This window comes from Branchiostoma belcheri, unplaced genomic scaffold (genome assembly GCF_001625305.1).
Source record: "Branchiostoma belcheri isolate BF01 breed outbred unplaced genomic scaffold, Haploidv18h27 scaffold87, whole genome shotgun sequence".
In the NCBI taxonomy this organism is placed as follows: domain Eukaryota; kingdom Metazoa; phylum Chordata; class Leptocardii; order Amphioxiformes; family Branchiostomatidae; genus Branchiostoma; species Branchiostoma belcheri.
In genome coordinates, this window is record NW_017804542.1 from 1,089,453 (window position 1) to 1,104,641 (window position 15,189).

The 15,189-nt window shown below is 46.3% G+C and overlaps 2 protein-coding genes and 1 non-coding gene across 3 annotated transcripts in view; 1 reads left to right on the forward strand and 2 right to left on the reverse strand.

The window, feature by feature from the left end:
* LOC109487252 (solute carrier family 23 member 1-like) overlaps nucleotides 1-9,006 on the forward strand; it is a 10,608-nt gene extending 1,602 nt beyond the window's left edge. Inside the window, exons 2-12 of the mRNA XM_019791234.1 lie at nucleotides 224-381; nucleotides 827-930; nucleotides 1,114-1,187; nucleotides 1,510-1,691; nucleotides 2,697-2,817; nucleotides 3,188-3,344; nucleotides 6,150-6,409; nucleotides 7,012-7,176; nucleotides 7,510-7,618; nucleotides 7,874-7,969; nucleotides 8,783-9,006. Coding sequence (XP_019646793.1) covers nucleotides 224-381; nucleotides 827-930; nucleotides 1,114-1,187; nucleotides 1,510-1,691; nucleotides 2,697-2,817; nucleotides 3,188-3,344; nucleotides 6,150-6,409; nucleotides 7,012-7,176; nucleotides 7,510-7,618; nucleotides 7,874-7,969; nucleotides 8,783-9,006 — 1,650 coding nt within the window. The remainder of the gene's footprint in view (nucleotides 1-223; nucleotides 382-826; nucleotides 931-1,113; nucleotides 1,188-1,509; nucleotides 1,692-2,696; nucleotides 2,818-3,187; nucleotides 3,345-6,149; nucleotides 6,410-7,011; nucleotides 7,177-7,509; nucleotides 7,619-7,873; nucleotides 7,970-8,782) is intronic.
* A 1,870-nt stretch (nucleotides 9,007-10,876) lies between these two features.
* LOC109487285 lies at nucleotides 10,877-13,078 on the reverse strand. The gene is made up of 3 exons (XM_019791272.1): nucleotides 12,800-13,078; nucleotides 11,813-11,863; nucleotides 10,877-11,369 (listed from the first exon to the last, which is right to left on the reverse strand). Exons 1-3 carry the CDS (start codon nucleotides 12,971-12,973, stop codon nucleotides 11,187-11,189), a joined length of 408 nt encoding a protein of 135 aa, XP_019646831.1. The 5' UTR covers nucleotides 12,974-13,078; the 3' UTR covers nucleotides 10,877-11,186.
* On the reverse strand, nucleotides 11,720-11,791 carry Trnap-agg. Its single transcript has one exon. It is a non-coding gene; the product is annotated as a tRNA-Pro (tRNA).
* Nucleotides 13,079-15,189: the final 2,111 nt, after the last annotated feature.

The following is a 15,189-nucleotide window of genomic DNA, read 5'->3' on the forward strand; positions in this document are numbered from 1 at the left end:
TAAGGGTGTGAACTCTGCCATCTCTGACTGCCCTGTGTGTGTGTAAGGGTGTGAAGTCTGCCATCTCTGACTGCCCTGTGTGTGTGTAAGAGGGTGAAGTCTGCCATCTCTGACTGCCTTGTGTGTGGGGTAAGGGGGTGAAGTCTGCCATCTCTGACTGCCTTGTGTGTGCCGGGGTAAGGGGGTGAAGTCTGCCATCTCTGACTGCCTGTTCTCCCTTCAGCACTACCTGACGATGTTCCCGGGCGTGCTGGCGGTGCCGCTCCTCCTAGCGGACAGCCTGTGCATGGCAGGTGATGACGTAGCCAAGAGCCAGCTGCTGGGAACGCTGTTTGTGGTCGGAGGAATGGCCACGATGCTACAGGTGGCCGTAGGAAGCAGGTAAGTACAGTGGCCCATACGTACATATTTTCCCAGGTAAGTACGGTGGCACACACGCACAGGATTCTGCACCACTGCCCAAACTGTTTGTGGTGGGAGGGATGGCCACGATGCTACAGGTTTCCACAGGCAGCAGGTAGGTACAATGGCCCACACATACAAGTTTCCAAACCCCTGTACACGGCAGGCAAGTACCGTGGCCGGCACGCACAAGATTCTGATATGCATCACTGATGGTACAACCGGTCAGCGACCAAAAATCATTGGTCATTGAGATTGCTGAAGGGTCACTGAAAGATTATTAAGCAGTCCTTGAATGACCTTGAGAGACCTCTGAAATAAATCGCAATATCCCCAAGTGAAATAGATATCAAAAAAGTTTCACCAGATCCGCTTGTCTTCTCCCAGATTACTCACAATCCACCGCTTATGTTCTCTCCCCCAGATTACCCATAGTCCAGGGCGGCTCGTCTGCGTTCGTGGCGTCCATCTTGGCCATCATGTCGCTGGACAAGTGGAGCTGCCCGGCCGGGTTGGGGGACACCAACGGTACGCAAAACCCGATTATCCTAGCCCAAATCTACAGCAAAGTGCTTAGGATGGCGTATTAGCTATAGTCTAGCTGTATTGCCGCTTTGATAATGTCTTGTAACCATTAAAGAATTTGTACGGAGGTTATTTGCATGCAATAAAAGCGTTACATAATTTGTATCTCTTTTCTACCCATGCCAGGAGCGCCCAACGTCACCCAGTCCCCTCTAGCCAACAGCAGCGCGGCGGAGGCCTGGCAGACACGGCTAAGGGAGGTGAGACATTACTTAATTAACTTGGATTTTCTTAAGAGTCAGACAGTTGTGAATCCAGACACATGAAGACGGCTGTCACCATGGTAACTGGTGCTGTAGCAGACACACTGTGGTGTTAGGTTACATTATGTGGCAAGTAGCAGGGCAGTGTTGTAGGACTGATCACCATATATATGAATGTGTTTGATTAAAAATAAACAATAGTTTGTTACGCTAGACCATGTGAAGGTGAACATTATGAAGCTCAGAAGCTGCTTTTTAAACGTTATCTTAAAGTTTCTAGTTTGTAAGTGTTCTCCTGGTCGCTTCTGCCCCTCCACAGCTGCAGGGCGGGTTGATGGTTGCCTCAGTGCTGGAGATTTTACTCGGGTTCAGCGGAGTGATCGGTTTCCTGCTGCGGTACATCGGCCCGCTCTCCATCACGCCCACCATCTCCCTCATCGGCCTGTCCCTCATCCCCGTCACCGCAAACTTCGCCTCCAAGCAGTGGGGAGTCGCCGTCATGTAAGTAGCCTGGTAACCAGGCCATCTTAGGCTCCCTCATCCCGGTCACCGCTAACTTCGCATCCAAGCAATGGGGAGTCGCCGTCATGTAAGTAGCCTGGTAATCAGGCCATCTTAGGCTCCCTGGTATCTCTGTAAGTAGTCTGGCAGCCAGATATCGTGTGGCTCCCTGCCGTCCCTGGTATGTAAGTAGCCTGGCAGCCAGGCATCTAAGGCTCAATGGTATCTCTGTAAGTAGCCTGGCAGCCAGGCCGTCTTAGGCTCCCTGGTATCTCTGTAAGTAGCCTGGCAGCCAGGCCATCTTAGGCTAGCTGGTATCTAACCTAACTTCGCCTCCAAGCAGTGTGGCGTCGCCGTCATGTAAGTAGCCTGGCAACCAGACATCTTAGGCTCCCAGTATAAATAGCCTGGTAATCAGGCCATCTTAGGCTCCCTGGTATCTCTATAGTGCTGGGAGCGTTGACTGACAAGCAGTGGGGCGTCGCTGTCATGTAAGTAGCCTGGTAATCAGGCCATCTTAGGCTCCCTGGTATCTCTATAGAGCTGGGAGCGCTGACTGACAAGCAGTGGGTCGTCGCCGTCATGTAAGTAGTGTTCTATCCAGAACCATACTGTATCCAGAACCGTGCTTTATCCAGAACCGTGCTTTATCCAGAACCGTGCTTTATCCAGAACCGTGCTTTATCCAGAACAGTACTTTATCCAGAACTGTGCTTTATCCGGAGCCATGAGCAGGAACACTTCAGGATGGCACAAGCATATCTAAAACCGCGCCCTTTCCAAATCTACGTTCGAGGACTATCCGTAACCAGGTCGGAACACTAACCCGTTCAGGCATAGAACTGGATAGACACTGTTCTGGATATGATGAGCAGTTTCGTCGGATGTGTATGGAGAAGGGGAACAAAGCTATATGGCCCGGCGCGTCTGTTTGCCATAACAAGTTGGGATTCGCGTTCCGTGTTATCCTCCTTACGATGCTAACCGTTCCTCCCGTTCCTCCAGGACGATGGTCCTGATGCTGCTGTTCTCTCAGTACCTCCAGCGCTTCAGCCTTCCCTTCCCGGCATTCAACAGGAAGAGGCGCTGTCACGTGGTCTGGTTGCCCATCTTCAAACTATTCCCGGTAAGCACAGGAAAACAGTTACTCAAGAAACTGGATAGCTATAGATTCTGAAAAGTTCCTGTTGTTTTAAGCAGCATCCACTACATTTCATCAGTGACTAACTGAATCTGAAGTGGGACATTTACATTCTGTTAGTCACCGACGAAAAGTAGTGGAAGCTGCTTAAAGCTAAGTGTCTGACAGTTTCCAAAATCTATCCGGTTGATTGAGTAACTCTTATGTGTGTTTCGTCTGTTTTTTTGTGTTATCTCTGATAACAGTTTGCCCTGTGTCCTGTACTTTTTGTGCGTTATTACTGAGACTATATTGCCGTGTGTCGTGTGTGTTTCGTGTGTTATTCCTGATCACATGTTACCGTGTTCCACCCTAGGTCCTGCTGGCGATCCTGACGTCCTGGGCCGTGTGTGCCGTCCTGACGGTGACCGGCGCGTTCCCGACCGACCCCGCCCGGCAGGGCTACTTGGCTCGTACAGACCTCAGGAACACTGTAATACAGACCGCGCCCTGGTTCCGCTTTCCTTATCCAGGTTTGTTTATTTGTGTGTTTGTTTGTTTGTTTGTTTGTTTGTTTGTTTGTTTTGTTGTGACCGGTGCGTTCCCCACCGACCCCGGCCGGCAGGGCTACCTGGCGCGCACGGACCTCAGGAACACTGTCATACAGACCGCGCCCTGGTTCCGCTTCCCCTACCCAGGTAAGGCTGTGTTTTTGTCTGTCTGTCTGTCTGTCTGTTTGCTTGTTGCGACCTCCATGCCCGAAGGTCGTGGCGTGTCCTTGTATGAGATTAAAAAAAACATGCTATACTTTAGTACCGACAACACCTGAACGACGAATGAAAATAAAAGTGACAGTTCAAATTCCACTTCAGATTCTTAGTTTATTTCTTCTTCCCTTTCTTCGTTCCTTTCGTAGATTTCTTCTTCTTCTCCTCTTTCTTCTTGATGAGTTCATCTGTCTCAGACGCCGATCCGTCCTCATCACTGCTGCTGCCGCGCCGCCGCCCTCCTCCCCGCTGATCCTCAGCATCCCTGCTCCTCCTCTTCCTTTTGCACATGACCAGGATGCAGATGGTCCACAGCAGGCCGATGATAACGCAGCAGACGGCCGACAGCGCCCACACGTTACGAGCGCCCCCTAGCGATCCCTTGTGCTTCAGCCACGACACGAACTGCTGGTTCTTCCCTCCAGCGCTCAGCATGATCTGTGGGGGAAAATATCTTATCCAGAACAAGGCTTTATCCAGAACACTGGGGACTGAGGCAAAAACGTGCTTCGTTTTCAAAGGTCACCCAACAGTTTTCTTCAGTAGTGCTAGAAAGCTGAAGAGAGAGAGGGGGGAGATTGAGAGAGGAGATAGTGAGAGAGGAGAAAGAGAGGAGAAAGAAAGGGAGAGAGAGTGAGAGAAGGGAAAGAAAGTGAAAGAGAGAGAGAGAGAGAGAGAGAGAGAGAGAGAGAGAGAGAGAGAGAGAGAGAGAGAGAGAGAGAGAGAGAGAGAGAGAGAGAGAGAGAGAGAGAGAGAGAGAGAGAGAGAGAGAGAGAGAGAGAGAGAGAGAGAGAGAGAGAGAGAGAGAGAGAGAGAGAGAGAGAGAGAGAGAGAGAGAGAGAGAGAGAGAGAGAGAGAGAGAGAGAGAGAGAGAGAGAGAGAGAGAGAGAGAGAGAGAGAGAGAGAGAGAGAGAGAGAGAGAGAGAGAGAGAGAGAGAGAGAGAGAGAGAGAGAGAGAGAGAGAGAGAGAGAGAGAGAGAGAGAGAGAGAGAGAGAGAGAGAGAGAGAGAGAGAGAGAGAGAGAGAGAGAGAGAGAGAGAGAGAGAGAGAGAGAGAGAGAGAGAAAGGGATCCGGAGTTTGTGTGTATGTGTGATTAGAGTAATGGTGATACGGGCTAATAAATACAGGCTAAGGGTTGCTATAGAGAGAGAAAGAGATAAGGAATAGAGGGAGGGAAAGAGGGTGTGTTTCTGTGCGATGGTAGTAATAAGAGATCATAAGAGTACACATCTGAGGGTACGGGCTAGGGGTTTGGTCTATCGTATAAGGTATAAGGTCTATCGTAACCAGAATCTATAGTTCTACGCCTGAATGGGTTAGGATCAGGCAGGCAGGGCCCTGAATACAACAAGACCCCACATCGCCGTTACCTCGCTCGATATGACCTCTGTGCCGCCTGGAAACGCCACCACGCATGCGTACAGCCCGGAGTCCTCAGGCTGCAGTGCCCGGATGTGGAGAGTGTGGGAGTCGTCCACCGACAGACGGTCTTTACCCAGAACCGACTCCTTGTCTTTCACCCATCTACAGCGGGCGGGGAGGTTTTACAGGGTTTACATAGAAAATGTCATGATCAACACGATGGAAAACACACAAACACTCACTCACTCACTCACTGACTCACACTCACACTCACACACACACACACACACACATACACACACACACACACACACTCACTCAATCACTAACACACACACACACACACACACACACACACACACACACACACACAAACCAAACACACACCTTCTGCCTGTGCAGCTCCCCTTCTATGCCTGAATGGGTTAGGGATAAGGGTTAGGACCAGGCACGGTTCTGGATAGTCCCCGCCTATCCAAGAACGTAGATTTGCCCCAGACACGGTTCTGGATACGCATAGACTATACCCAGAACCGTGCCTGAGCATGGCTGTGTATAAAGAACAGTTCTGGATATAACATATGTACAGGCAGCGCCTTTGGTCACCTAAAAATCTTCAAGGAATCTTCAAGGTATTTCCACGCCATACCTGGCCACCGCTGCGGGCACGTACTTGACCATGAGGTCGGCGTTACAGCTCAGCTTGACGTCGTCCTTGAGCGGGAAGCTGGCCAGGTAGCGGAACCTGTCGAGCTGCCGCAGCGCACAGTCGCCCAGCCGGGCCAGGCAGAGCAGACACAGCAGTAGCCCGGCCCAACCGGAGCGCATGGTTCAGACGCGCTATTTATTAAATACTGGGTAGAGAGGAAAACACATACACGGGACGTGACCTTCAGTATGTTCTATGGAACTTTGTTCTATAGAACGCCATTCTATTGTTCTGCTACAATGAACAAGTATCTATACTGTACGGAGCGTCCGTGTTTCCTATCCCGGAGAACAGCACTTTCCTTGTTATGGAAGATGAGGATGACTAAGACTTAGATAAATTAAGAATTAGCGATTCTTTGATGATTAAAGTTAAGATCCAGAGAGCTAAAACTGGTTTGATATCGCTGCCACGCCGCAGCATTGGCGCCTCCCTTGGTGCTGAAAGCTAAGCTTTCATGGCGTGTGTGTGTAACTGTGTGTGTGTTATATGTTATATGTTACAGGAGAGTGGGGCATGCCCACGGCCAGCGCCGCCACCATTCTCGGCCTTCTCGCCGCCATGATGGTCACGTCCATCGAGTCCGTGGGCGACTACTACGCGTGCGCGCGGATCTCCCAGATCCCGCCGCCGCCAAACCACGCGATAAACCGCGGGATCGGCATGGAGGGGCTGACAACCCTGCTGGCCGCCGCCTGGGGCTCGCCTGTGGGGACAACGTCATTCAGCCAGAATATTGGAGCTATTGGCATTACTAAGGTACTTAGTTTATGTAAACAACACAAAAGATTGTGGATGGCCTTTCCCTGGCCTTTTCCCGTACCCTGCACGCAAATGTTTCCGGCGTTTATAACGTTTTGTGAAGTTTGCTTTTATTGTTGTTATGTATGTGCCAACATATGTAATAAAATAAAATCTATGTGTAAAGTCACTGTACTGTACAGTAAGTCGTGGAATCAAATCTTACTTGCCAATGCTAAACGTATAAAAGTCCAGGAAAATAAACATTTGAAAATATGTAAGTTTACCACACTGAAATTTAATCTAAAACTGGTTCAATATCGCCGTCATATCGCAGTATAGGCACTGTCCTTTGTGCTGAAAGCTCGGGTCTAACGTTACTAGTATGTGTTACTGTACAGGTAGCGAGCCGGCGTGTTGTGCTGTAGCTCGGTTTTAACATTATGTATTAATTCTTTATTTCTTTATTTGGATTTTCCACAACAAGATGGAGGGGGAGACAAAACAGGTGATTACTCACATCTTCACGTTGTCTCCCCGTTGTGTTACCGTACAGGTAGCGAGCGGCGTGTTGTCCTGTTGATGAAAGCTCGGTTTTAACGTTATGTGTTACTGTGCAGGTAGCGAGTCGGCGAGTCGTGCTGTGGTCGGCTCTGATCATGCTGGTGTCGGGAGTTGTCTGCAAGTTTAGCGCGGTCTTCACGACCGTCCCGGACCCGGTGGTGGGCGGAGTGTTCGCCGTGGTGTTCGGCATGGTGTCGGCCGTCGGAATGTCAAGCTTACAGGTGGGATGGTGGAGACAGAAACGGGATTTAGCCTGACCTTTGCTCATGCACTGGATAGTCCATGTGTTTACAGAACCATGCTTTATCCAGAACCGTACTTTTATCCAGAATCATGCTCAGTCACGGTCCTGAAAAGTCAGTGCGTATCCAGAGCCATGCCTGGGGCAAATCTACGTTCTTGGATACACTGATACTTTCCAGAACCGTGCCTCATTAAGAAAAAAAAAACTACCCCATGATGGGTATTCATTATTTTTGATGCTGTGGTCAGATTCATTCCGTCATTCATTAATCTATCGCTCATTTATTGATCTGTTCCTTCATTCCGCCCAGTTTGTAGACCTGAACTCGTCCCGGAACCTGGTGATCCTGGGCTTCTCGCTGTTCTGCGGACTCATGGTGCCGGGGTGGATGTGGGACAACCCGGGGGTGATCAGGACAGGTACGTTGGGTACATTTAGCTTAAGATAAGTCGTTCGTTTCAGCACAACTATATCTGCCATTTGTGATAATTTAGATTCTAACTCCTTTCTTCTTTTTGTCATCAATAATATATAAAAGGAGGTTATATGGAGATATATAAGAGCACTTTTTATCGGTGTTTGCAGGCTTCTGTCGTTGACCCTCCTCGGCACACACGTTTGTTTGTTTATTTGTTTATTCATCATTTGTTTGTTTGTTTGTTTGTTGTACACAGGCAGTTCTGAGGTAGACCAGATCCTGACCGTGCTCCTCAGCACTCACATGTTCATTGGCGGCTTCATAGGATTCACTTTAGACAACACGATCCCCGGTAAGGAGTTAAGCAACGAACGTAGAAGCAATGACAACAAAAGCTTTCATGACAATAAAAGCTCCGTGGACAAATATTAGAAACCCTCTAAAAGAAAAGGAAAGTTAAATGTTGATCCCAAATGCATGGAGAAAAGGAACATTAGATTAACGATGATCCTTTTCAACTTTTGCGCTCTATGCTAGCTGTCCATAGTTTTTCAAATGTCTTGTAAACGCCTTTTTTTCCGTTGTAAAAGTGGCTGCGAGAATATAAGTTGTACCTAACTTGAGTTCGTAGTCACTTAGTCCATGTCCTTTTATTTGTATTCATCACTGTGCTTCTGAATAAGAAAAAAACTTTTGCGCTCCTTAATTGTTTTTCTAAGCAAAGTGGTTACTGAAGACAATTCTCGTTTCTAGAAAAGATGGAGTCGGACATACATAGATCAAACAGCTTTTTATATATTATTCTCCCTATAACCTACTTACATAGAGTCAAACTTTAAACTTCACCCGACGATATGTGTGTAATACTAACATTGTGGGGTCGTGTGGTGTAGCGACAGAGTGCGCGACTCGGAACCAGAGGTCCCGGGTTCGAGTCCTGACATGCCACCGATCTTGTGCCCTTGGGAAAGGCACTTTACACGACTTTCCTCACTTCACTCAGGTGAAAATGAGTATTGTCCTGTCCGGTATTTGTCCCCTGTGTTGGTGGCGGCATTAATGTAAGTTGAAAAAACTTGAGTGTGTCGTCACCATGTCTGGTGATTAAATGTTGGAATAAAAAAGTAATACTAACATTGAACTTTGACCTCCCCGTTCCCGCCAGGAACGCGAGAGGAACGCGGGCTGCTGCAGCATGACGTCAGCAGCGATACCCCGGATGTTGCCCTTCACTACGGCTTTCCGTGCGGGAATGACCTTGTGAAGCGGCTGACCTTCACCAGACACGTGCCCTTCTGCCCGACCTTCAGCCCGACCTTGAACGCTAAATGCTGCAGGAAACGGAAGGACAGTGCGGCGGAAATGGACGATCCTGTTACAGCACTTTAACAAGAAGAGCTTCACAAGTTCATGGTCAAACTACATTGTAATGTCATGTTCTTGTCAATAGGGCTTACTCTCCAAGCAATTTGGGCTTTGACTTATTTCTGGCTTTTTAAAAAAGTTTTTTCGGGTTTTCTTTTTTGTACTGGTCAAAAAAAATATACCAGTACAAAAAAAAGCTACAAAAATGTCTAAAACTTTAGCACGCCAGAAATAAGCCAAAGCCAAAACCTCTGCTTGGAGAGTAGCAGGGCTAGCCCTTTGTGGTAGCCACAGGCTAGTTGGACTACATTGGCTGTGCGTGTTTAACAGCCAAACGAACAAATAAATTTGCCATGCAGTTAAGGGTAGATACGGGGTAGAGGGTAACACAAATAAGTTTTGTGTTGAAGTGAACTCACGTCTCTGAACAGAACATGAGAAGAATTTAACATTACAAAAGAGTGGGATCTTTCATCTTCCACTGTCTCAGAAATCTGTATCTGTATCTGTATAGCCGGTATAACCGCCTTTCGGCGTAACACACCAGCTTGAAAGAAGTTAAAGCCAGCGAGTTACAATCTTATTGTATATGTACAGGTGCTTTATTGTGTTCCGTAGTATTTGCAATTACTAGTAGTCCTCGGGCAAGAATTTACAATGATACCTGTAAAATCGTTTTCCCATAGATCAACTACATGTATTAGCTAGCAACCATGTCAACCGAATAAATCATAACTACTAAGTTTGCCTTCTCTTTCATATATCTTAACATCTGCTTGAGGAATTTCGGATACGATGCCCTTGTTGAATATATATAACATGCCGTTTCCAAGTATTCTTTTTATTCAGAAAAAAGTTATAATAATGAATACCAATAAAAGGACAAAGTGACTGCGAACTCAAGTTAGGCAAAACTTATATTCTCGCAGCCACTTTTACCATGTAAAAAAAAGGGTATTTTACAAGACTATTGAAAAGTGTGGATTCATAAGGGACCTAGTTGAAGCGTTTTTTTTTTCATCACATTGGTGATCTTTTTGGTTCCGAGTGCGCTGTCAAGTCATTACTAAGCACGTGAGCAGGTAAGCTTTGCTTGAGGATTGCCATAGTATACGCCCAACATCTGCTTGGTTTTCATTCATATGGTAAAGAGATCGACGGCGAAAACTCCACTTCTGCAAAGGCTGTGACCACTTCTGCAAGCGATCAGCTGATCGCAAAATCACGTTTTGACGTATAACTCGAAGACGAAGCAAACTTGATGGAAGGCAATAAGTAGGAATAGAGTAGAGACCGTACGGAGTATACTCTGAAGACAAGGAGGCCGAAAAATGTCAAAAGTTTCATTTTTCTGAAATTGAAAATGCGGATATTCATCCCCTATCACACCCCCGTTTTGGAGCACCCGTTCAGAAAGGGTCCGTATCTCGCTAAAGAAGCCTCGCTCATTCCCAGATTTTGGCATTTCGCGAGTGGGGAAACGCGATGGGCTCTTATGGGGGTTTTACTCCAAGTCTTTCCTGCTCTTGTTCTTGACCTTGAGGCTCACTCCGACCACCCTAAATACCACGAATGTATTGAGAAAGAACCATTTAGTCTTGCACCTGTACATTTCGAGAGAAATATTATCAGAACGGCTTGTAGGAGCGGCTGAATATGGTGCTATTTTGGCAATATTTCTGTCGTTTCAGTGTTCAAGAAACTAATAATCACTGCAAAAGTATCATTTATGCACATTAAAACTCTTATACCTCCTTTATATCAATTAAAATATTCAGTTGAAATGCCTTATTCTCCACATAGTATCCCCATACATACAAACACAAACAAACACATTTCAAACAAACATTGCTTATAACAAAACATTACAATTTATATTTTTGACATTGATTGAAACCAAAGTTTAGCATTATGACACAAAATGTTTACATATCAGTTACTGCAATTATAGAGATATTTACAAAATCAAATGGACAGGATACAAACAAAATGTGTTGTAATTGATACCTGAAAGGCATTTTATATGGGATTATGATGTGTATCTTTAAGTTGTAAACCATCTTTTCATTTTTCTTCCGTGTCCCTTTCTCAGCATTATATAAACAGGTACAGAGATAGTCCTTTAATTTCCCAACATTATACATGTATAAACAAGTACAGAGGTAACACTTTATGGCACCAGTAAAAAGTCCGTTCACAGATCATCACTTGTTCGTCTTGTCGGAGAGTTGTCGGTGGTCTTCGGAAGTAGCCGACGGCTCGCCGACTTCGCCCGACGCCCCACGATCTTCCCCGAGCGGTTCCGAAGACCTGTCGGCGTCCTCAGACGGTTTCTCATATCTCTTGGGACCCGCGATTCTCCGGGGGAAGTCGTGAAGGGACTTGGTCTAGAAAATGGAAAGATAGAAAGAAAGAAAGAATAAAGATTGAGACTAAAAAGCGTTGTTTCATGATAGAATAAACCAGCAATTTGTCTCATTCTTAGGGAAATTCAACCGGAATGACAGATTAAGAAAAACGTATTTCTGAATGTATAAAGACGATAATCTTTATGCCGATATTTTGGTGGTGTAACAAGACAGTATAAGATTAGCCGGGCAATACGGCCGGAAAGAAAAAAAAATTAAAAAGATACCAGTAAAAAAAAAAAGAAGAAAGAAAGAAAACCCGCTCAAACGCCCAAAAAGACGTCAAAAAAGCCGAAGCCTAAACCTTTCCTTGGAGACTAAAAATAACCGGGCTCGCCCGGGAATTGAACCCGGGACCTCTCGCACCCTAAGCGAGAATCATGCCACTAGACCAGCGAGCCAGATGTGTCAAGTTCACGTACCAGCCGGTTCTTCAAGTTGGAAAGCTGATTGGACACACTTGACCGCCACAGCTGAAAAGGCAAGGAAAAGTTTGTCATAAGATATTTACTTCATAAAAAGGATAGAAAGAATACTCAAATGTATGTTACTATGTATTCACTTACATTATACTAGTCTGATGATGCCGCATTTAAAGTAAAGAATTATGCATGCTGTGCTGACCGTGCGCTAACCCTGGACCCTGACCGCGGCGCGACGGGGGGTCTCTCTGTCCCACATACTTAGCCTCTACCAGGCTTCGCGGGAGGCGACTGGAAAGAGTAGAAATTGGCCGAATAGAGAGAGAGAACATGCCGAGGGAGTTGGTGCGGTAAACTGTACTCTCTAGTTATAGCGGATCAACTCCCCTGGCATGATATCTCTCTATTTGGCCAATATCTACTCTTTACAGCCGCCTCCCGAAGCCTGGTAGAGGCTATCACAATTATGCATACCCACTCTTCAAGCAGAAGTAGCCATGGTTACTCTTGAATCGCCCAGTGAGCGCTCTGCATAAGACTACATAGACCTAGCCTCTACCAGGCTTCGGGAGGCGGCTAGCTCTCTATTTGGCCAATTTTTACTCTTTCCAATCGCCTCCTGAAGCCTGGTACTAGGCTAAAGACTACCAGAAAAAATGCCCGAATCAAGAGTCACCATGGGTCAACTATTTCAGAATACTCGGAGCTCTCACACACAGACACACACACACACGCGCACACACACGCGCACACACACGCGCACACACACACGCGCACACACACGCACTCACACGTACCTCCACAGGTTCCCTCCTCTCCATGTGCCACTGCTCCACCAGCGACCACTGCTCGGGCAGCACGGTGGGCTCCATCCCCGCCCCGTACCCGCTCACCACCCCCGGGTCTAACCCTACCCCCAGGTCTAACCCTACCCCCGGGGTCTAACCCTACCCCCGGGGTCTAACCCTACCCCCACGGGGTACGCACCTCCACGGGTTCCCTCCTCTCCATGTGCCACTGCTCCACCAGTGACCACTGTTCGGGCAGCACGGTGGGCTCCATCCCCGCCCCGTACCCGCTCACGGCCGCCGAGAGTCGCGCGTTCGCCCCGGCACTGGGCTCCAGGTTTGCCGAGCGCGTGCTGACATTCCTGCTCGCCATGCTCTCAGCCGTTTTTTTGTTTTGATTAACAAAGCAACCGTGAAATTACATAATAAAGAGACAATAAGGTGTTTGTGCCCTGTTATGAATAGGTTCTTTATTATGTTTCTAATCAGAAGTACTGACAGACACTTTACATTGATAGTGGAAACAATAATTGTTGCGTCATAGAGAGTTTCGCCGGCAAAACGAATGACGGCTTTTCTTGTGTTTTTAGGTGTTCTTTAGAATGTTTAGTAGTACCATGGAGGTAGAAGTCTCTTTTTCTAACTCCATGGTAGTACTGACGTTCCTGCTTGCCATGCTCTCACCTACAAATCCTGATTTTCTTAACAATTATGTAACGTATTAAGAGACAATAAGTTGTTTATGCCGTAACCAAATAGGTTCTTTATTATGTTGGCTAATGACAACACCTTAGATTGTTGCGTCACAGAAACAAGTTTCAGAAAGGCAGGACGGTTTCTTTGTGTTTTTAGTAGTGTTCTTCATAACAAAGAGACAACAAGGTGTTTATGCCCTGTAACAAATAGGTTCTTTATTACATTATCTTATGACAACACTTTAGATTGTTGCGTCATAGAAACAAGTTTCAGAAAGGCTTGACGGATTTCCTTGTTTTTTAGAATGTTAAGTACTTTTATGACGAATAAATGTCGCTTAACTATTATGTGATGTAATAAAGAGACAGTTAGGTGTTTATCTCTGTTATAAACACTAGTAGGTTCTTTGTTATGTTTTCCAATGACAACGACACTTTAGATTATTGCGTCATAGAAACGAGTTTCAGAAAGGCATTACGGTTTTCCTTGTGTTTCATGTCGTGTTCTTTATTATGTTTACAGTTCAGAACTTTTAGGACGAATGAATGCCACCATTCAAATCCTTTGTTACGATTTCAATTTTAACATACAGAAGTCGATCGACATTTCAAAGTGCTCTGTGACATCAGGCCCTGTTCTGGAACGGATGTTTACTAGAAATATAAGCGTGGAAGTTTACATACAGGTTTTATGATTCTTATACCCCCACCCCAAAAAGAAACTCCCGCTGCCCCGCTAGAAGCCTTAAAAGGATGCAAAGATTCCTCACACATCCAGAAGACCGCACCAGGTGAAGATTCAATGAAACGCAGAGCTATATTTAGCTCAGGATGAAACAGGATGAATACAAAACCGCGGGAAGAGCCTTGGGTTCTGTACGGCTCTCCGGGAGGGCGCAGTTAGTCTGACGTCATCACCCCAGGCGGGCCTGTCCTTGGTGCTGAACGCGGCAATCCCTAAGCAACAATTCACCGTACGCGCGGTTTAATCGACTCAAAACCGCACCTGTCTAGTTCTATGCTTGAATGGGTTAGGGTTAGGATTAGGCTCGGTTCTGGATAGAGTGGGCCTGTCCTTGGTGCTGAACGCGGCAATCCCTAAACAATTAACTCACCGGTACGCGCGCTTTAATCGATCCAGAACTGGGCCTATCTAGTTCTATGCCTGAAAGTGTTAGGGTTAGGATCAGGCATGGTTCTGGATAGTCTCTGTGTATCAAGAACGTAGATTTTCCCTTCGCGCCAGGTTTTCTTCTAGTTCTAGCTCAATCTCAATCATAGGACCTGGTGTAATTTACCTAATCTAATACAGGCTAATATGTCGTGAAAGAAGTCCGCATACATTGTAAGTGCTGTTTGAGATTTAGCAGGGCAGGACAAGCCCTTAAAAGTCTTTGAAACCAAGATATTGTAGGGAGAACATCGCTATAATAGTCCGCCATCTTCAATTTGTCACCAAATTAGTAAGGATCGTATGTATTCCGCGTAATGGATCGTATGTATTCCGTAAACTTCGTATGTTTCTAGTAAGGATCGTATGTATTCCGTAAACTTCGTATGTTCCCTAGTAAGGATCGGATAAATTCCGTAAAATTCTGATAAATTCTTTGGCACCCCTGAGTATTGTAACAAATAGTACAAACACACTTGTAGCTAAATGGCTACTTCAGTATGCATATGCTAAAGGTTAAAGTATTGCAGAAAGTAACTTTCATTCCTTACTCAAAGTCGGCTTTTAGTTTTCAGTTTGATTTTGTGTCTTCGATTTGTTTCTATCTCTTTAATTCTGTCTTTCTATCAGAGACTTGTTCTATCTGAACGGGCTCTCCGTTTGTCCAAGGAAGTTTGTAGGAAATAGTGGAGTTGTGTGGCGAAACGTCAGAGCATTCGGCTC